A 22,023-nucleotide genomic window follows, 5' to 3' on the forward strand; every position below is an offset into this window, starting at 1 on the left:
TAACGACTCGAGAAACGGAACTCTGTGGTTTGTTGTGAAGTTTTACTTTGAAGGTCTCGACCGGAAGCTCGTTGATGTGTTGTTGCCATATTTGTCGCTAACTTGTGTTGCTTTTCAAAGCACACAGTGTGCTAGTGCTAACTCCTGTCTGCCAGCGGTGGTCTGCCCTCCTCTCACACTTCTGCCCGGGTCTGGGGTCGTGAATAATCCCCTTTCAGCCTGTCGTTTGTCAGCACCTGGTGGCCTTTGGACGAGGACGGTGAGAAACCTTCAATTAAGCTTAATTTATATTCAAAGTAAGTTCTGCGTCTTTAAAATAAAAGGTGAACCGTTAAGCTAGCTGCAGCTTGTAGGTGTGCTGATGTGTTCAGGGAACCTCTGATCTTTGTAAAAACAGACTCTCCAGTGCAGCACACGTTTGAATTAAGTCAGGTTATCCAAAGAACTGCATGTCTGATTATTAATTAGGTATGTTGATATGTCTTTTAAAGGCATTTTGATCAATAATGGATTTGCTTAAAACTTAATTACAGCCATTAGTTTTATATTTGTACTCAGCCCTGGAGTAAATGTATCGTTATTGTAAGTAAAAAAAAAATGAGCCAGAGGTTGTATTTTGACAGCTCAAACCGGACGTTTTCTGTTCTTCCTGCAGCTTGACTTCATTGATGTAATCTTTGCTCCGCATGTGTGTCTGAACTCTCATGAAGGCGATGCAAACTTCAGACGGCGACGATTTATTTCACAAAGCATTGACTTAAAAAACGGTAGTCTAACGTCCTAAAACCCCTTAAAGAAGCAATAAAGGAGAAGTATTTCCTCTATAGCAAAGGCTGAAGGACGTTTCACGCCCCTTTGTCCACCACGTGGGTTATGTAAGTCGCATTGTGTCATCATGTATGATGTAGGTACAAAACGTACCCATGCATAAGATTGACGTGTTGTGGGGTTATCTCCTTTTCACTTACAAATGTTATATTGATCATGTGCAGCCTCTTTATACCTGTGCAAGATGGGCATGCAATCCTATCTACCTGGCTTAAAGGTAATTTGAGTGTCATGATACCATCAGTTAAACTACAATATGATACCTTTACATGGCAACTAAAATAAAAGTCATAGGCTCAACAAAACTTGCAAGCAAAGTCCTGCACACTGTCTAAATTGGCAACTTTTCAGCGTCACCTCCTCTCTGTGTGTTTTTAAGAGACGTAAACTTTACTTTTGCATCTTTACGAGACTCCAAATGGACTCGAGAAACCTCCAGATTGTCGACCTTTGAATTTGAGCAGGACACCGGCGCTTTCTCTCCCATTTTTAAACACGTGGTATTGAAGAAGTATCAGAACATTTTCACCTAACCTTCAAATGAATTCCTCCTCTTGCTATCGTTTTCCTCAGGTGAGACGTCCAGCTTTACCTGTATGTGCCTGAGAGTCTGACCCACGTCTGTTCGATGGCTACCTCAGGCTCCACCTTTTCTGCCTCCACCGCCACCACCGTGCCTGAGGGTTTCCATTATGAAACCAAGTTTATTGTGCTCAACTACCTGGGAATGCTGCCTGTTGGTAGATCACAGGCACAAACAGCAAGTGAAGGTGAGAAGAACAGCTTCAAATGAGCGACTCTATTTCCTCTTGATTCTTCATATAATTTAGTCTTAAGGCCCTGACACACCAAGGAGATCGTCGGCCGTTGGTCCTAGTTTGACCGTCGGTGAGCGGTCGTCTCTCTAGTTTTTGTGGTGTGTCCGGCTCCGTTGGCCCCTGTCTGCCTTTTTTGGCCGATTCGACCATTAGAATCTGCGTCGGTGAGAGGAGTCTCTCTGATTGGCTGTTGGGAGGTTTCGTTTCTCTCCAGCTCTCCTCTCAGGTTCAGGAAAGCCCCTTGAACATGCTGCTGTAGTATCCATGCTTTCACCCATTAGTGCTTTTTCCTTATTCGTCGCCTCCGTCTCTTCTTTTCTTTTTCAACTAAAAGACCAAGGACTGACAACGCCTGCGCCATTTTCAACTTTTTATCAGACATTACGCCACAGGAAGCCTTCCTCCCCTGCTCTTTATTACAGTGGAACTTCAGTCAAGGACGCCCTGTTTCAGTGCTCTCCATGTTGAGCAGTGCAGGACACGCATGTCAGGGAAAGCGTCACACTTTGTGAATTCACACAGCACACAAATAGAGTTGTGTGCACATGCACTCATGGCAGCGGCAACAACAAATATTCCGGGTGTGTGTTTGCAGGTTGCCACCTGTTCTCCAGCTCAGTTTAGCCGTCTCTCACTCTGGTACACACACACATGCAGAGAGAGAGAGAGAGAGAGAGAGACTTGTGTTCACGTCCAATTGAGACATTTTATGAGAGTAAACAAACAGATGTCATGTGAGCACAAATTAAATTCCTTCAGTGTGGTGTCCAAAGCAGCTCCAGGCTTCAGGATGTCTGTTTTTGATTTTGTTCAGTATGTGTCTGTCACACCAAATAAACGCACAACAGAGCTTTTCTGTGACAGTGCTTCCAAAACAGTTCAGTCGCTGTGTCAAATGTAAGAAAAGCCCAGAATATTATGATAGCATCACGATATCAAAACATTTAAACCCCTTCTTTAATCGAAATAGCACAAAAACAACAGAATATGCTCATTTCAAACATGATGCCGGCAACAGGTTTGAATAAAGATGGGACAGGGTCATGTTCACCCCTCTGTAGTGTCACCTCTCCCTTAACAACTCGCTGTAAGTATTCTAGGAGCTGAGGAGACAAGTCTCTGTGACTGACAAAGTGAAATGTAACTTGTCCAATTTGTGCTTGATGAAGGATGTCAGCTGTTCAACAGTCCAGATTCTCATTTGTCTTATTTTATATTTCATAATGCTCTGAACATTTTCAGTGGGTGACAAGTCGGGACTTTAGGAAGGTCAGGTTATGACCTGGACTCTTTCACAGAGCTGTGCTGTTTTAATACGTGCAGATTAATGTTGTCCAACATTATCCTGCTGAAATAATCAAGGCCTCCCCTGAAAAAGAAGTCGTCTCTTTGGCAGCTCTAAAACCTGTTTCTATGGTTCTGAATGAATGGAGCCTTCATAAATGTGCAGGTTACCCAGTGTGCATTGTGCAAACATTGGTCTAAATTTGGGGGTCTAGGACTTCTATCCCTCTAGAATCAGGTATCGATGTCTTTCAATTATTCTAGTACATCAAAGTTTAAATTCTGGTATGCTGATAGTGCTATTGCCAGTCTTCTTCTATGTTGTGTGCATGCTTGCAATGGGCGGAGAAAGGCAGAGGAGTGGCTGATCCCTGCTTTCCGCTTGACCCGGTCCAATTTCTGACAGCCTGTCATGTGTAATCACCGCAGGATTACTCACACGCTGGTGGACCAATACAGGATAGTTGGCCGGCTGTCTGTCTGGCTCGATGCTGAAACAGCATCCAGGCCCAGAAAAACCAACAGTGATCCTCAGAGAGTTCATGTATGAGCTGCAGGGGCACAAACAGAAAAGAAAAGAGGGGGATCTGTGCGTCAGTTTCCTTCCTGTGTGTTGTGCCTGTGAGCTGTTAAACCATAAAGAATAAAAGTGTTTCTCTTCTTCTGGCTGCCCGCTTCAGCTGTTTTCAAACAGAGCTAACAGCGCCCACATGGAAATAACAAGATGGCATTTGTTGAGTGAGTGGACTGCAGATAAATTCTCTGTTTTTTAATCAGATGGCGATGGAGCTTTACCAATCTGAAAGGCTGCACTCAGAAGATCTTCTGTGTGAAAGAGAACGCTCGGAGTCAAACCCCTGAGGCAGCCTTTGTGTCAGTTTTGGACTCTTGCATGCTTCATTTTGCCCCCTGCGGTGTAGACTGAATCTCGTTAATAATTTACATGCCTTTTATGCACGCGATGAGAGAGCGTCATACAAGTTTTTCTTCTCGTTTGGGTTCAGCAAATCACGTGCAGAGGAGCGAGAGAATGACCTGAAAGTCAAGGGCGTCATTTCTGTGACTGCTCCGGTGCTGTTTACCTGCACACACACACACGACACATACCTGGTTCGATTGCCAAACTGTGTACACACATCATGTAATCATGTAAGTGTCATATTCTTGTGAATATACGACGACTGAATATTTAGTCGAAGAAATGTTTACAGAGAGTGAGAGACGGTTGTTTCAGTGACGTGGTTATCTTCATCAGGAGAAGCCCAGACGGAGAGAGAGAGGACATCAGTGATAAAGGAGCAGATAGAGGACCAACTGAGACAACTGGAAGATGAAATCGCTGCCTGTAAGTTCACACACACACACACACACACACACACACACACACACACACACACACACACACACACACACACACACACACACACACACACACACACACACACACACAAAATAGACTGTACATTACGATGGACAGGCGCAGAAAGGAAATTCATTGTTCAAACTAGGCAACGCCCCTTCAGCTTACTGCAGCACACGTTGGACTTCCCTGAGAACGGTACAGTCTGGGTGAATCAGACACTCCTCTCGCCTTTCCTCCTCCACTCTGCTTATCCAGTCTAGAACGCTGCAAGGCACCTTCCTCGTCGACAGAGCAGTTGGCCATGACGTTGCAGCTGCTCTTTTTTTTATATCGAATTAAAAAACAAACAACCTAGAAAGACGAACACTTAAACATAAATCATCATGATAATAACAAACCACGTGTCGTGCTGCCATGATGTCGTGCTATAACCTAGCTGACTTTCTTCTGGCTGTGGAAACGCAAGCAAGATCAGGGTTTACCTACCAAACTGTACTGAACCAAACCGGACCGCTTGGTGTAAACAGGGCCATTCAGACAGTTAGAATCCAGAAGTCAATATTTGACAATGTAAAACATGGAATGTATGCTCTGAAGGAGAACTTTGGTTCCTTTACATAACCAGGAGTTCAGGAGTTAAAGACTGCACTCTTTGCTCATCTATGGTCCTAATGTGTGACACATTTAAAAACCGATGCCACAGAAACTTTCAGGACAGCCTAATGGAGTCTTTCTCACACTTTCTGTTTCTGTGCAGTGTGAGGGATAAACTTGTCAGGATTCCCTGAGCGAGCACCTTTATTTATGAATGTGTAATACATTTTGTTCAAGTTTTGATCTGCTTCATCAGTGCTGTCTTTGTTAATTTTTATCAGTTTGTCTTTCCTTTCATTCAGTCTCATATAGTTTTTCTGTTGAATGAACAGACTGAAGACTTTATTCCATCCTGTTGTTTTTGTCTTTGTGTTTGTGTTCTGCAGCTGTTTCCACAACAGGCTTCGACCAGCACACATCTCCGGTGTTCTATCCTGTCAACCCTGAGACCTCGATTGAAGACTGTCTGGCTGCAGTGGGAGACCGGGTGGCCAGAGACCTCGACACACACCTGGCAGCAGCCGTACACACACTCCTCGCAGGGTCAGTGTGCAGCTTTCTGACTTGAACCTCGTAGGACAGGAACACTGCATTTCATGACTCCTAACAAAAGCCGTAATCATAAAATCATGGACTCAATCGTAATCATGGAAACAGAAATGCAGGGGTCAGTGTGGGAACAACACTGTTCAATCCTTACAGATGTCTTACTCCTGATAATATTTAAACACTGTATTCATCCAGTGTGAGCCCACAGGCTGAGAGTAACAATCAGAGGAATGATAAAGTCAATGTTGACTTTCTAAACTGCTGTTTTCTTCATTTTCTCCTCCATGAACTCTTAAACTTTATCAGAGATTCAGTCCTAAACTATTCAGAGAAGGAGTTCACACTTTTACTTTCATGCTTTCCTAAAACGAGGGAAATCCCCCCCCCCCCCCCCATGTTAAAATGTATTAAAATACCATCAAGATTGTGAACATTGTTTCCCCATTAAAGGAGTAATATGTAACTGTGACACCTAGTGTTTAAAATGGGTACTGCAGTCCAAATTCTAAACATTGGAGAGAGCTGTCTCCCCCCGCCCCCTCATTCTCTATCTGAACCACTTCTCTTGCCCGCTTCCATCACTGCAACACCTGCTGGTTTGACCTGATAACTGCTCTCATATCTGACAAACCGAGGGGCGTCCAAAACAGCCGTGTGGGGGTATCTTAAAACCGCCTACCTTCTCTGGTCCAAACAAATCCAGAGCATTCAGGAGCAGAATCTAAAGTTAGAAGGAGGACATACTGACTGCTGCATTGTTGTCAGAGAAGCCAGCACTTCAACATAGCATGTTTCATTAATGTCTGATCATATAGTAAGTAACACTACACATCTTACTGATTGGACCTTTAAATATGAATGTGCAAATACACTTAAGTATTTATTTACCCTTTCATGTCCACTAAATAACTAATATTAAAGTGTCATTAATATAGCACTATTGAGATTGACAGATTCAGATTGACCACAGTTTAATCTTGTCTGCTTTTTTTTTTTAGGGCTGAGATGTTCGTTCAAAGTCATCATTTAAAAGCAAAGCAAAATGTGCCAGATTAAAATACAAAGACAGCTATTAGGAGCTGATGTGTAGCACAGCTAAAAATAGTACATTTTAACATAAACCCCGTATTGGACAAGGCAATCAGAGTTTAGGATTTTGGCTTGGAACCTGGGGTAGCCAATCAGATTTAATTTGGCCACACCCCTGCATAGGCATCCCATAAGCCCTTTTCATGTCGGGGACGCCCCACAGTTTGAGAAGCACTGGTTTAGAGGCACATTTTGTCTGATAAAATGCACGTCGTAGCCCTCCATCATCGACACAATCACACGTAAGGTTTTCAAATGTTTCCGTAGTTTGATACTTTTTGATTCCCCGACTTTTAAAAGAATAAAATCTTTTTATTAATCATCGAGGGTATCCTCAAGTACTGGAGTTTTAAAAGAAGGACAGATCTTAAGTCTTATTTTCAACCAAAGCTGCCACAAGCACAATAGTAAATTTAGACAGTTTGCAGGAGTTTGCCTGTCAATCAAAACAAGACATTTTTAAACATTTGGTGTCTAGGACTTCTATTTTTGTTGCACTGGTATCGAAGCAGGTACCAATATTTGTATTTTTACAAAAAATGATATCGAAGTTTAAAAATGTGACATTGTGACAACACCGCATATGCCCAGTACACATTTAATGAAGCAATACGCCTTCTGGCTCTCTCTTACTTTCACCTCTGCTTATCTAAACCAAACAACTCAATCCAACACCTGTAACTCAGCGTTTCACAATCTCAGCGGCTCTTTGTGCTTGAAATGTGTGAAAGACATTTTGTGTTGTGTTGAGACGGCTCAGATTCTAGAAATAACTTTAAACTATCCAGAATCTTTAAAGAATTAAAAAGTGTGATGACTAATAACGATATTTAAAGGAAGAATGTGCAACTTTTTGATCCATTAGATTTCTTCCTTAAGCCCCAGCATGAAACCAAAATAAACTGCTGTTTGGCCACACCTCCTCTGTTCTGAAGTCTCCGCTCTCTTCCAGACACACCTCCAACTCCTCTCGACTCGCGGTCACACAAAGAAGTTTAGCACAAGCTGCAGACAAAATTGTCCTTTGCTAGAGCTGCTGCCTGTGGCCTGCATTGTTGTGTTAGCATGCTAATGTTAGCGCTCTTTAGTTAGCTTTTAGCTTCACATTGCATGAACATTTACCAATGTGATCTATAAACATTAACGTTACTCCCAAATAATCAGTGAGTATGTTCTTCTTCTTCTCTCTAGTCCTTGACTAAAACAGCTTTTATACACAAGAGGAGGAGCCGGCCGTCCCGTCCATGTAAACACAGCTCTGACAACAACACAGCCAGCGGGACTCAAGCTTTTCACTCATTGTAGACAGTCATGACTCAGAGACACATTTACACAGGATATATTACTTGGACATGATCCCAGTTTTGATTATATTCAGTGTATGGCGTTTACATACACACAGAGAAACCTGGTTCTTCATATCTCTGTATACAAGATCAATACTAGTATCCTGCTTTATGATTACTGCGTCTTATTTGTGCAGGCGCCTGTGATGTTTTATTTTTTACATCGCAAACAGCGGCAACCGTACGTGTTGGTAAACCGGCGTCATGTAGCCTGTTCATCACAGACTTGAATAGATCGTCTTAACTTCCAATTATATTTGATTCTTTCATTACCCAAAGACAAAACTCAGTTTTTCTTTGTTGCTCCATGTTTGTTTTGCTGATGCGTCAACGGCACTGTCAGAAACTGGGGTAACACAAAAAGAGGATATGAAAACCCGATCAAACTCAATGAAACAACTGATACTGCTTCCAGTAGAGTCTCTCTGTGGTCACCAGATAAGACTGAACTGGGTGTGTACTGGGCAACCTCCAACTGTATTCAGCTCTTAACACTAGATAGAAAGCTTAGATCTCACATTTTAACTTTAAAGGTGACATATTCTCCTCCTCTTCAACCAGATCTCCCCAAAACATGTGTGTGAAGTGTCTTGTTCTAAATCCACTCTGATCCTGTATTTGATCATGTCTATAAACCCCTCTATTTCAGCCCTGCTCAGAACAGGCTGTTTCTGTGTCTGTACCTTTAAATATGTAAATGAGCTGTGTCTGACCACGCCCCCTCTCTGGAAGGGCTTGGGTGTCTCGGTCTTTATCGCTCCATGTCCTATTGTTTACAGTGAGAAGTCAGACTCAGAGGGCAGAACAAACACCTAGCTGTGGGAGTGTCACCCACCTGGGGGAGGGGTTACTCACTGCTCGACGTTATAACTGGCCCGGATGAATGATTGACAGAGTCCGGGCCGGCTGATTGCACGTTCAGCTGGCCAGTTAAAATACTGCCTGAAAAAAACAAAATAGACAGTAACACTTTCTCAATTTCACAGCGCTTTCCTGTCATACCGGTGTTTTGTTGTCACAGAGAAGATAGTAGGAGAGAAAGGTGATCATAACAATTCCAGCTCTATCACAGCCTCATATTAATATCAGATTAAGTAGACTCTTAGAGTTACCAACATGGTGAATAAACATGAGCACATGAATATAAGAAAACTACAAAATATTTTTATAACTAGAGCTCAATTTATTAAATAAAAGTTGTAATTTACTTTTGCATCAGAATGGTTCAAGAGTAAATTGGTGACTGTTATTCTTCGAATCAAAAGTAAAGTTACAGCAGTTACAATGGTCGGGCCAGTGATCTTTGAAAACTAGTGGCCCGGAGGAGAGGATGGACTTTTCTCATCATTGGGGGGTTTGTAGACAGACTAGGGACACATATTAATGTTAGAGAAACATGGTGAAGTGTATTCTGCATCATATGTGACCTTTAAAACATTTTAAAGCTGCAGTCAGATATTTAGTTTATTCTATGAAACAAAATACTCGTAGTAGGTGTACACAATATTTAAATTGAGATTCTGGGTATGGACCGTTGACTATGATTATGATTCTCATATATATTATTATTATATATCACAGCTTCCATATGTAGAGCTTGTGTTTGATACTAGTGATTATATATTTGTGTTTTACAGGAGCCTGAACTTCCAGAGATTCAGAGACACAACATTTGATCTCTCAGCACACACACAGGGAGGCTGGAGCAAGGTGAGCCAGCCGATAGTTTAATATGTCTGTCACCTTTTTTCATATGTGTGTCCTCTTCTCCTCCTAATGTATTCTACCTGTGTACCTTCTTTCCCTCTCCCTTAACCCCTCTCTCTCTCTCTCTCTCTCTCTCTCTCTCTCTCTCTCTCTCTCTCTCCAGGTGTTAGTACCTTTGGTATTGCTCCAGGCTTTACAAAGCGAGGGACATTCACTTACAACTCTGTTAGATCTCGGCGTTCGCTTCCTGGAGGAGGATGAAGCTGGCTTCATCATCCAGCAGGGGGGATGGGTGAGTTTTACAGCACACAATAAAGAGGAAAACATAAATGCCAAATACACTCATATTTATACAAAGGTTACATTAAAATTAAATAAGGCGAGATGTGACTTTCTGATCGGCATGTTCCTGGTCTCAGAACCCATCGAGTATCGTCTGACGATGACACAACCTCTGAGAGCGACAGCCAAAGCTCCCAGCAGCTTCACTTAATCATGGAAGTGATAAATGATGTCAGGTGGTAAATACTTTCTTTCCTCCAACATCTGAGCTGCACATAAATGCAGCTATTTTTTCCATATAGATTAATAAAATGTAAAATGTGCAAAGGCAGCAGGGATGTGACAGGAAATTGGAGTATGGCTAAACCCCATTATTTCAGATTTTGAGTTGTTGGCTGCCTCCTTTTATACCGGTGTGACCAGGGTGCGAAATACCGGGGGTCCGCCTACCTAGTGCCCCAACATTATGCTGAAGTCTTACACGGATTCAATAGTACACAATATTCAAGATTTCATGGATGCAAGCCAAATAAGTCAATAACAGTCTATACACAACGCGAAGACTAACATAATTAACAGTACAGCCATTCTCACAACTACACAACCCCGCAACAGAATCCACTCAGCACACTCGTGCCGCTCCCACACGAGTGCACGGGCACACACCACTGCTGTGAAATAGGCCTAAGCACCAGCCACAATGCCTGTGTTTGTAGATTTTCTTCTGTAGCCTCCCTGCATCAGGGCCCGTAACTTCATTATTGATTCACTCCTCTGCGAGGTGTATACCTGGTCATTTTCTGAGAGCAGCAAGCTTTTGCTTTCCTACATACGAGGCATCCTAACTTTCCATCCTCAGTCAAGCCAAGCCGTTTTGTAATATGACAAAATATGAAATTAATATCTTGATATCTTTAGTGTTTAAAATACATTTTTCATGACAATTGCAGGTGAAATGTTATTTTTCCCAGAGACCCCCCCTCAAAAAAAAAAAAAAAAAATGTTGAGGCTCAAGGGGTCAGACCCCCTGTATTTTGCAGCCTTGGTGTGACTAATATACCAGTGTAAAATGCTGAAACATGCACGTCATAACTGCAAGTGCAGCTGCTACAGTCCACTCTGCACGCGACCAGACAGGATTGAAAATTCTCCTCCTGTCATTGTGTGTGGCATTCTGTGCTAGGATACATAGCGACGCAGACCAGGCTGGTGGCCTTTAACATCTTTTGTCCTCAAAATAAAAATCATGGTTACTTTGAGTTCCTGTTTCCGTGGGTGTGAGGGTAGTTCATCCCGAAGCTTTCTGTTGTATTCATTCAGCTGTGGGCGTGACGTCAGAGTCCGTGCCGGTGTGTGACTGTGGAGGGAGCGGTTTGAGAGAGACTCACAGCCTATGATGCTCATAACTCAAACTAGCCAGATGAGGGCGTCAGTGAGCTGCCTGTACAGATGTTCTCTTCTCCAGAGCCCCTGATCGTTTAGTGATCTACAACAACCACATCCCCATCAGAGATTAAAATATACATCATACTGGACGTATGTATGAGGATAAACCCTTAACAGATTATCTACATAAATAACCTGCAGCCCCAAAGTGTGACATTACCATCATCTATCAGAGTCTGTGATCTGTCTGACCTGAAGCTTCATGTAATCTATTAAACATCCCCCTTCAAAGTTTAGAACAATAACGTGATTGTATTTCTGTTACACAAGACGTTGCCCCCCCCTCCCTTAAATGAGATAAAAAGCTTTCACAATATGACCTCTGCTCGTTTTCAGTCTGCTGCTGAAAGTAATCTCTGCAGTTCATCTTGATGTGTCCTCAGTCACTCATATATCAGACGAGCTGAGTCGTCTCTGTCTTGTTAACCTGTCGTCACGCCCTCTCTGAACTTGTAGTTTAAAAAAAATAAAAAAGTTGGATTAAACGACAGTCAGCTTGTCTTTGGCGATGCTCTAAGTAGAAAAAGTGGAACACTGCGTCACAGATGGCTCCCTATGAACGAGGTCATGCTGATGGAGGGTCACGCTGCTCTGGTCGCCATTACCTCATCATAATGACGCGCTGCTCTTCTCTCCCAGTGTTTTGCAGTGTAATGTGTCGTGAACGTAGCCTCCAAACAAAGCTACATTATTACCCTGTGTTATGTCACGGGATGAACGGAGGGACGAGCGTATGAGGGATGAAGGGAGAGCAGAGGAGAGAGTTTGCGTGGTGATAGAAAGGGAGGGAATAGGAAAGAGGGAGGGGTGTAGGAGAAAAGGGGTTGGACATGACGAGCCAGTAGGGGCAAAGTGAAATCTCCATTAGTTTGACATCTGCCGGTGTTCACGCGTCTCTTCAGCCAGCTCTCTCTGCATCCGCTCCATTTCCTCCTGTTTAGTGTGTTCAGGTGAAACCAGGGGATTCTCCCGTCTTCACACTGAGGTAGGACGTTTTACTTGTGATGAGCGGCCTCAGATGAATATGTGCGTGCGAGTGTTTCCTCAGAGAGAGAGAGAGAGAGTGTGCAGCTGTGACAAACTCTCTGTTTGCATGTCGCTCTTTGGTTTTTGTCGTTGTGGAGAAGTTGCACGCCATCCTTCTGCACAGAATCTTATTTAATTCAATGTTCACTTTTATTGCAAACGCAAAACAATCAATTCTGAACACAACATTTATCTCTTTTGGTATTAATCGGCTACAACAAACAAAAGGAAGAGGTCTTTGCACGGTGGAATGCGGCTTTTGTTTTTGTGACATATTGTTAAAAATCAGAGATATTCCGTGTGTCCTCCCCTCTTCAGGACATTGTTGTGACTGTAATTCAAGTGACACCCCACGTGAGCTTTGGGTGCCCCTCCTAATGCCTTTTGTTAGTTACAGACAAATACAATGAGGATTATTATGACCTTAATGTGGTGCACACTTCATTTGGCAGGGACAAAACCCTCAGACAGTACAGCCTGGGGCCCGTAGGAGAGAGGGGGGGGGGGGGGGGGACTTGATCTGGGGGTGACGAGGAGGAGGGGTGAGAAGAACAAAAAAATGGCATCCACACAGTCAAACTCTGAAATAAAGGAGATGTCTGATGAACGTGGAAAGCAGGATTTATGCTGATTGTGTACAATGAATGACTCTGGGTCGTCTCTCCCGTCCGTCAGTCTTGGTGCTCGCGTTCTGTTTCCCTCTCTTTCCCCTCGAGTCCTCTGACAACTGTCCTTCAGAGTCGGAGTCAGAGACAGTGAAAACTGCTGCGTGAGTTTGCACAACAGCCATTTCAGATTACCGTCCTTGTGAGCGCCACGTAATGTGACTCCTGTGGTTTCAAAGTGGCACACTGATGATTGCACCTGACCTCTCCGCACAGAGAGAGAGAGATCATAAAGACGCTCATCACTGATAGTCAAAGCAGCGTACCTTGAGAGACAGTCAAGGTACTTCTAAAGGCTCTCAGTTCTGAACTGTCTGATGCTAATGCTGCGTAGGAACAGTGATGTAGCAGTGATGATATTTTAGGACAGAGTGCTGTGAGGGTCTCCAGCCGGGGGCCGTGTCGGGGCACACCACCCTGCACAGTGTAACAGTGCCCCCCCCCTTTGTTATGTAAGCAGCCTGTCTCCTCAGCTCCAGGGAAGATATGAGCATCCCTGTGCCATTGTTTCTACATAAAACTGGACTTCTTTATTGGAGTGCCTATGCAGGCTGAGGAAGGGCCCAAAAATAACTCCCATAATCCCCTAAGAACATCAGCACCAGGGGCTCGACTGGCCCACTTGTGGCGTGCTGAAGGCCTCGGTACAGCAGTGATGCTCTGGCCGAGTGCCACGGTTTATACAGGGCACCCAATCGTCCCTCCATCCTCGCTCCTCCACACATCAGCCTCAGTGCTGCCACAACACTGCAACGATGACTAGACAAAAACCAATATTTACTGATGCAAACTGTCTAGCTGTGCCCCAACAGCCGGCTTGAAAAGGGATCACCCTGAGGCTCTCATAAAGATGTCACATGGAGCGAACACATCCACTCTGCAGCACTTCAGTTTGAACATTCAGGTGATATGTTGGGTCTAAACATGATCACAGAACATAAACACTGCAGAATAAAGTATTCAAAACACATGGTTTTTAAACTGTGATACCATTCTGGTAAATAAAAACAATATTGTTACCTCGTCTGATACCAAAGAAACAAAAACAAGAAATTACTAGGCACACAATATTGGGTAATTTCTTGTTTTTCATTACCAAAAGATGCAGACAAACTCCGACCTGAACTCCAGTATCTCTCACTCATTTGTATGATCCAAAACTGAGCAGCAACGACTGGTCTTCAACCTACCCTCTCTTCTCCTCTGTCGCCCCCCGTTGGTGGAACGAACTTTCAATCTCCATTTGATCTGTAGAGTCCCTTTGCACCTTTCAAAGAAAAGCTCTAAAGACCCAGCTCTTTATGAACACCTACCACCTTAATAACGACGATATTTAGGATGTCGGTGCCTTGCTCAGTGGCACCTCTGCAGTGGTCAGGAAGTGAACTGGCGCCTCTCCAGCCAGCAGACCAAGACTTGGTCCATACTGGTGCCCAACCCAAGGACCCTAAAAAGTACCGAAGCTTTACAAAAATATCTTGCCAGTTTAACGTTGCCAATATATTTGCGCAATTTAGACAGTTTGCAGGATTAAGCCTCCATTTTTGTTAATTAAAAAATAAGAAAATATACAATATCAGGTGCCTAGGACTTCTATTTTTGTTGCTGTGGTATTGAAACGGGCATCGTTAACTTTTTCCTCCAATTGTGTTTAAATGTCAGTCCTTTTTAAGTCCTGGTTTGACTTCCCTCAAGCTGCTGTGTAACCTCTTATGGAGCTGTTTCAGTGATTACATAACCCTCAGAAATGTCAGCACTTAAGAGCAAGTGAATATTAGTAATCTGGATAGTGAACCTTTCGATATGACTCAGAGTTTTGATGTATCCTCTGGAGTTTTACGTTTTTGTTACGTAAGTGGAGGGAGTTTTTTTTTTAATGTTTGTATGTGCAGGAGGATGCAGAATGTGGACGGTTTGTGACAGTTGAGTGTTAATGTAGGAAGTGCTTGTTAAGGTCAAACAACCAAGTGTTTCGAGGTATTTAAATTTAAAGGTCGTCTCTGGTGCACTGGATTCAGTATTTAACATCAGATCAGGGAAATGTTCTGAAGCAGAGAGAGTTAGAACATGCAAATCAGCGACAGGTTAGACTCAGCGTTTACTGTTGGCTCCGCAGCAGGAATGTGTCCCGCTGGTCTTTATAGACTTTGTGTTTGTCTCGGGGCGAGGGCGGAGAGCGGCGGATCACACCTTCAGAAAGAACGACTCGTGAAAAGTTAGAGTGTTTCCCAGCTTCAAACGTGCAGGAGCTTCAGAGTGGAGCGTCTCCTCAGGTGTGTGTGTTCTTTGGAATTGTTCGACCCTGCAGGTTTAAATGTTTTGTTTATATGTTTCTTTGTTCTTAAACTGTTTGTGTTCAGTGGACTACTCAGTGAGATAGTTGCCTCAGTGTGATACTCAAAGCTGTATTGTTAAACGACCACCTCCAAGCTGCTCTTTGGCTCTGTTTTTTTTTTTTAACTACCACTGTTTAACCTCCTGTTAAAGTTAATCAGATCAGCGTGTTTGTTGTAACAGAAATTTGAAGCAAGAAGCGACATGAGAGGGGAGGATCTTTATTGTACCTGAACAGGGTTGTCATGATATCAGAATTTAAACATCCATACGATACTGTTTCAAATCTAACTATATCAAGACCTGTTTAGATACCACAGCAACAAAATAAGCCCCACACAGCTTAATTTCTTGTTTTAGTTATCAGAAACTGCAGGCGGACTCCTTCACATCGTCTGAATTGCACAAAAACATCTGAAACATTTCAGTACCAAAGCGTCACCGATGTATTTGTGCAATTTAGACACCTCCTCTGCTCTCTGTTTGTAAGAGACATAAAGGTAACTTTTTCATCTTTATGAGACCCCATGAGGACTTGAGAAACCTCAGGATTTGACGACCTGTGAATTTCTGTGGACCACCACTGCTCTCTCTCTCTGAAATATGACTGCAGATCTGTAGTGTTTGTGCCCTGATATATTGTTCTAAAACACGTGGTATCAAAATGTATTGAACATTTTGACGACATTAGTCCTAAATCTTGACCATCAGCAACGTCTGACATCACATGCCATCCCGGTCACGCCTGTGTAGCTGATGTGGAGCAGCCTCCTGAGGACCAGGGTTTTCTCTCTCATGTAAATCAGCTTACAGAGGAAGCAAATGTTGGATAACGATGGACCGCTGTTCGATTTAATCTCTCTGCTGCCTCCCTCGATGCAGCTGCCGTGCACGACCCAGAGTGTCCTTGTAAGGCAAATAACCTTGACAGCCATGTAGTTTAAAAAAACACATTTACATGGGTCAATAATGTCTCACATACTGCGAGCTTGTTCAGCTAAATGCTGCGCTGATCGGATGCAAATCGGTCATTAACACGGTGCAGAGGTTAATGACATGTTATCATGTGCTAAGATGAGAAAGTGTAGCTGTGGGAGCTGGTCTCCGCTGTCAGAACCTGTTTGTCTGCTGAACACACACACACACACACACACACACACCCTCCCTTTAAGACAAACACCTCAGTGCCCACTGTCTGTTTGAATCTCTTGTGTTCAGCTCACACCTGGGTGACAAATGAGTGACACGTCTAAATTTAACCACAGCCCAGTCACGCTTGGTTCCTAACCTGTGAACTCTGAACAGTTATTTAACAACTAAGCAGCTTTTTTAGCGTCTTCTTGGTCTGCGTTGTGCACCTGCTCAGACAGATGTGACCACCGATCACCATCCATGGAGCGATGTGTTTGCATGGACATGTTGGTTTGTTGTTAAGTCAGTCTTTCTCTGAGTATCAGATGGGTCGTAATGAAATTTTACACACAATTCCTAACAGAGGATGATTTATTTTTTTCTTAACCACGATCATGATGGTCACAGAGAAAAATACCAAATCTGTTATTATGTGACGTTTGATGGCACATTTCTGTTGCTTCGAGGACAAGAGGTTATCTTTGGAAATCACTTTACATCGAGGTCGACACACGTTAACAGGTCCAATATTTTGCTTGATTAACAAATATCTTAGCATTTGCAATGCTAGCATGCTGAGGTGCTAAACATTTGCATTATTATTGCCATTTGGAGCATGGTAGCATGCTGAATTAGCATTTAGCTCAATGCACCACAGGGCCAAAGTACAGAGCCTCACAAACTGCTAGCATGTCAGCAGACTGTTAAAAGAGCAATATGTAACTGACACCTAGTGTTTAAAATGGGTACTGCACTCCAAATTCAACTCTGAAGCTTCAGTGTTTATCCAGCTCTGCATCGGTCTGTAAACCTTTCTGTGTTCTAACCTCTCTCCATTTTTCAAAATCATCTCCAATATTGATCCTAGTTTGAGCACGTTTCTGCTCGTGGAGCTTATTAGAAACATGCAGAGGCTTTTTAGGTCGGGTACAATCACTTCTATCTGAACCACTTCTCTTGACCCGCTTCCATCACTGCAACACCTGTTGACCTGATAACTGCTCTCATATCTGACAAACCAAGGGACGTCCAAAACGGCCGCGTGGGGTGCTTTAATGTCAACCTGATTCAAGCCTTAGTAAACTGCGATCCACCACCACATCATCTTATTAACCCTTTAATCCTTCCAGTGTTGTTACCATGTTTGCCCTCAGGTCGGTGAGCATGTCAGTACTGTGGGCTCATTGTAAACACTCACTGACCTATTTCTGAGTCACATACTGTAGATCCTGCATCCCAACACTGCACACTCGGCACAATAAGAAAAGACGAGCATTGTTTTTTTGGTTACCGTCGACTGAGAAGGAGCTTCAGCACAAGAGTTTGACCTTTTTAATATTTTGAGGATGAATGTGTGAGTTTATTTCTGCAGACTCCACTGTTGGATTTATTCCAACACATTCTGCTTCAGTAAGCTGACCTCTGTATCGGCCTCTAACACTCTGATTATGTAACAGTCATATCATATGGTCATCAGAGCTCTGCAGATGGCTCCTGATCCATTGTCGGTTTGCAGCTTTAAACCACTAGGTGGCATATAAGGCTAACTTGAGATATGAAAGCAATGCAGTTGAGTGCAGTTCTCTTATTGAACGCTTACTATGCGACTTTCAGATCCAAACAAATGCTCTCTACCAAGCGCCCCCCCCTCCCCCCCTCCCCCCCCTTTCACATACCTACCCACTCCTCTCCTGTCCTCTTTCACCAGCAGAGACGGTAGCAGACGAGTGCCTATAAACATCACGTTGGTTCCCCTACAGTTGCTCTCATGTGTCTCACTCTGAGTCATAATGCCTCTAGACACAGCTTGCTGAGGTGTGGCAGGGTCAGGTGGGGTGATGCAGGCAGGGTTGAGACTTGTGATTTCACTTACAACATGTTGATAACTTCTCTGTCTCTTGTCTGCCACAGGGGGAGATATTCAGCCTCGAGTCGGAGGAGGAGCGAGGTGTGACCATCGCTGAAGACAGCAACGACATTTACATCCTCTCAGGAGAGCAGCATCCCGACCAGCTCAGCCCCCCCTCCTCGCTGCTCTGCACAGGAGACAACAGCAGCGGGCAGAGCTCCTGGCAGACGGAAAGCTTACCTGTGTCTCTGGCCGGCCACGAGTCGTGGGCACAGGTCGCTGCGATGGACCCCGAAGACGTGAAGAGCCTGGACAGCAACGAGGGCGTCGCTCTGGCCGAGGAGCGCAGCGAGAACAACTCCTCCAACTCGGACATTGTCCACGTGGAGCGCGAGGAGGCCGAGCTCCTGGAGGAAGGCGGAGAAGTGGGAGCGATAGATGACAGCATGATGAGCGTTTTAGGCACAGAGAGTGATCTGGCCGAGCTCAGGGAAGAATTCAGGGACCAGACTCCTCCAGTTCCAGAGCCAGCCGAGCTGGACTCCACCACCCCGGCTTCCCTGCTTTCATTAGAGGAGCCGGTCGTCATAGAGACCCCTACAATCTTGTCGGCAGAGCCCTCCCTCACCTCCTCAGAACCAGAGCTGCTCCCTCCAGTCCAAGAATCTGCAGCCCCCCCTACCTCTGAGCCAGAACCAGCAGCACCTTTATCTGTTCCTGCAGTAGAACCAGAGCCTGAGCCAGAACCAGCTGCTGCCGCTGCCCCAGTGCTTGCTGAGGTAGCTCCCCCGTCTCTAGCCAAGGAAACCCCCGTTGTACCAGCAGAGCTTGAAGTCACCTCAGAACCAGCTCCTGAACCAGAGCCGGAGCCAGAGCCCGTCACAGTGCCTCCTCAGCCAGAACCAGACACTGCAGCAGGGCCAGAGGGCCTGCAGGCTGAACCTCCTGTCCCAGAGGCCCCTGCAGAGGAGCCCCCAGCGGCGCCAGAGCCAGACGCAGAGCTCCAGGTGCTGCTGTACGGAGGAGCTGCTCTGGTGGCCATCTTCGCTGTCCTGGCGTACGGAATCATAAGCTACAGGAGGAAGTAGAAAAGCATCCTACTCAAGAGAGGGAAAGCAGAAAACCTGAGGTTAAGATAGAAAATAAAAGTACTAGTACACACATGGTGGGACTCTCTTTACAAATTATGTTGGATATCATACAAGGCTGCAATTTGTTTTTTAATCTGTGAAAACACAACATCACAGCAGGGAGTCCAGGCTGCTTCAGTGCACCGGCTGCAGACACAGAACGAGGGGACACACTCCACAGTTCTCCTCACTTTTGATGTCTTCTCTTCTAAATGTTTTGGGTTAACTTTCAAGTGTTTTTTGAATTCTTAAAACTGCAGCTCACCATTACCAACTGTTAAGAAGAGCGTGGACTTTAATCCCGCCTCTGCTGGTTTCGGTTTTGGTTGTGTCAGTGGCTCTCTGTTCAGATTTCAAACGTAGGTGAAGTGATTCAAACAAACCGCACAACCCCTCCCTCAGCTAAAGTCTACAGTCCACATTAACTGTTGCTCTGTCTCCTTTGCAGTTATGTTTTCTTTCTCCCCCTCCCTCCCTCCTCTCTCACTGTGATGATAATCAAAAACTCTGATAAACAAAACCCAGTGTGTCGTCTGCTGATGAATCCTGTGATTTGATTTCATGAGTCAGACTTCTGACTCTTAAGAGGGATATTACATCAGGGTTGTAAAATTTTAAACTTGAACATGATACTAATAAAAATCTAAAAACTAAGAAACCACAGCAGGGTAATCAAATTAAGCTGTCACTGTCTAAATTACACTAATTCAATGAAACTTTTCCAACAAATGTGTGCAGTTCAGACAGTTTGCTTGCTGTTTTTGATGCTTCATTCGGCTCCTGTCTTCTGAATTCGACGTACTTTAAGTTTTGGTACAGAAGTCCTGAACAGACAAACATCCATACACTTTAGTTAACTCAGTTTTCCAACGATATCGAGTGAGTTTCGGTTGTTTTCTGGAGATTTGGACTTAATTATCCGTTATCTCGGACACTATCTCAAGGACTAAACGCTGCTTTTCCCTTTAATAACGACTTAACTTCAGATCTCAAAGAAAAGGCTTTAATGAGTCTTTACCTCGAGAAACTTAAATGTATTGTTTCAGCTCAGCGCTTTAGCTGTGTTGGTACTTTAACGATAAATCATTAAAATAAGATTATTCTTTACTGCACAAGTGATTCTTGTCCCTTTTCATGCAACATGTTTGAGTTTTAATTTGAAGAAATGATGTATGTTAATGTCCTGAGATGATCTTTGCAATCGTCACATATAAATCTTTAAACACTTGTTAGGTCCAACACAGCTCTTCAAAACAGTAACAAGGAGTCTAGTCATGATGCAATCAATGTCTGTCCCCCTCTTCAGATTCACAACACTGCTTTCAGTTTCAACCCACTGAGTCTTCACTCTCCAAAGTACAGTGAGGACAGCACCAAGTTTAAGCTTAATGGATTTCATTATTTAATGCACCTGATGGAAAACATAGCCTCTCCAATCGAAGACCCCCTTTTCTTTTCTTTTTAAAATCTTTACCTAAAAATGGTCCCGGTGTCTCCAGTTAGGATTCCATCTCCCTGAGAGGAAAAGGGCACCGCAGTAGGACAGTGTGAGGTAGTGTTGAAGTCAAGACCACACCAACCAAGACCAGAGTCCTCTGAGACCGAGTCAAGACTTTAAGGATCACAGACAAAGACTTCCGATTCTGAGTCGAGACTGAAACTGATGTTGAGTACAACACTAGTGTGAAGTATTAAAAACAGAAAGTGGGATAACCTGCAAACATCAAAACGGCCTCACATTGTTTGTATACCTTCATGAATGAAGATGTTATAAGAACTGTTTTTTAGAGTCGCTCCAGCAAGAACGGTTCATATTAGGGATGTCATGATACCAGATTTTAAACTTCAGTACGATACGATTTCAATACCACGGCAACAAAAACCGAAGTCTAAATACTCTGTTATTTCTTGTTTTTGAAAAACTATGGTTTAAATTGCACAAAAATATGTTGGCAACAATCTTATTTGTGCAATTTAGACAGTGTGCCTGCCATTTTGATGAATTCATCTCCAAAGCACCACATGGTATCAGAGGATTAAAAGTACATTTATGCATGACTACATCTCCCAGCTGCATAAACTTCAGCGGTCACCATCGAGCCGATCGTCAGGGAGCATCAGCTTAGTTTCCACAGAATGAAAACCCCTCACTGGAATTTCCCCCGGCCTTCCCCACATTAAATTAGATTTTTTAAAAGTGTGTTTTTCTCCCGTTTAAGGAATCATCTCCCAGAGTTTATCCGTATGAGTTAGTAATTAAAAACCGCCTCACCACTTCAATATTTTGATTATGTTTTGAGGAACGTGGGGATGCATCACCGTGAAAATTCATGAAAATATTTGATGCAGAAGGGATGTTTCCATGTTAGAGGTAGTGACACATGAGGACTCTGTTCCTGCTTTAAAGGGAAACAGTTCAGAGCAGGACAGATGTGAGAAGGTCCCAAACATGACATTTTGTACCCTGAGTTTCCTACAGCTCTGTTTGAGATGAGAATAAAGGATTGAAATATTTGAGATGTCGCTTGTGGTTTGTTGAAACGTTTGTGACTACTTTGACCATCACACACAAAGAAAAATAA

At 43.7% G+C, this 22,023-nt stretch overlaps 1 protein-coding gene across 4 annotated transcripts; it reads left to right on the plus strand.

Annotated features, from left to right (window-relative positions):
* Positions 1-104: 104 nt before the first annotated feature.
* On the plus strand, positions 105-21,955 carry bcl2l13 (BCL2 like 13). 4 transcript variants are annotated; one of them, XM_061036664.1, is made up of 7 exons: positions 105-259; positions 1,402-1,598; positions 4,186-4,275; positions 5,274-5,430; positions 9,509-9,581; positions 9,742-9,870; positions 18,374-21,955. In XM_061036664.1, the coding sequence occupies exons 2-7, from the start codon at positions 1,457-1,459 to the stop codon at positions 19,397-19,399; spliced, it is 1,617 nt and encodes a 538-aa protein (XP_060892647.1). In that variant the 5' UTR covers positions 105-259; positions 1,402-1,456; the 3' UTR covers positions 19,400-21,955. The 4 variants fall into 4 exon arrangements, with proteins under 4 accessions (XP_060892647.1, XP_060892650.1, XP_060892648.1 ...); XM_061036667.1 differs by having other exon boundaries at positions 4,189-4,275; XM_061036665.1 differs by having other exon boundaries at positions 109-296.
* The last annotated feature ends 68 nt before the right edge of the window (positions 21,956-22,023 follow it).

The sequence above is a fragment of the Labrus mixtus genome, chromosome 4, assembly GCF_963584025.1.
Source record: "Labrus mixtus chromosome 4, fLabMix1.1, whole genome shotgun sequence".
Classification (NCBI taxonomy): Eukaryota; Metazoa; Chordata; class Actinopteri; order Labriformes; family Labridae; genus Labrus; species Labrus mixtus.

Excerpts from the sequence above, each read along its gene's own strand:
- bcl2l13 (XM_061036664.1), top strand. The coding sequence starts at position 1,457 with ATGGCTACCTCAGGCTCCACCTTTTCTGCCTCCACCGCCACCACCGTG. Across the intron at positions 4,276-5,273 it reads GGAAGATGAAATCGCTGCCT|CTGTTTCCACAACAGGCTTC; the intron begins GTAAGTTCACAC and ends TGTGTTCTGCAG. Across the intron at positions 9,871-18,373 it reads TCATCCAGCAGGGGGGATGG|GGGGAGATATTCAGCCTCGA; the intron begins GTGAGTTTTACA and ends TGTCTGCCACAG.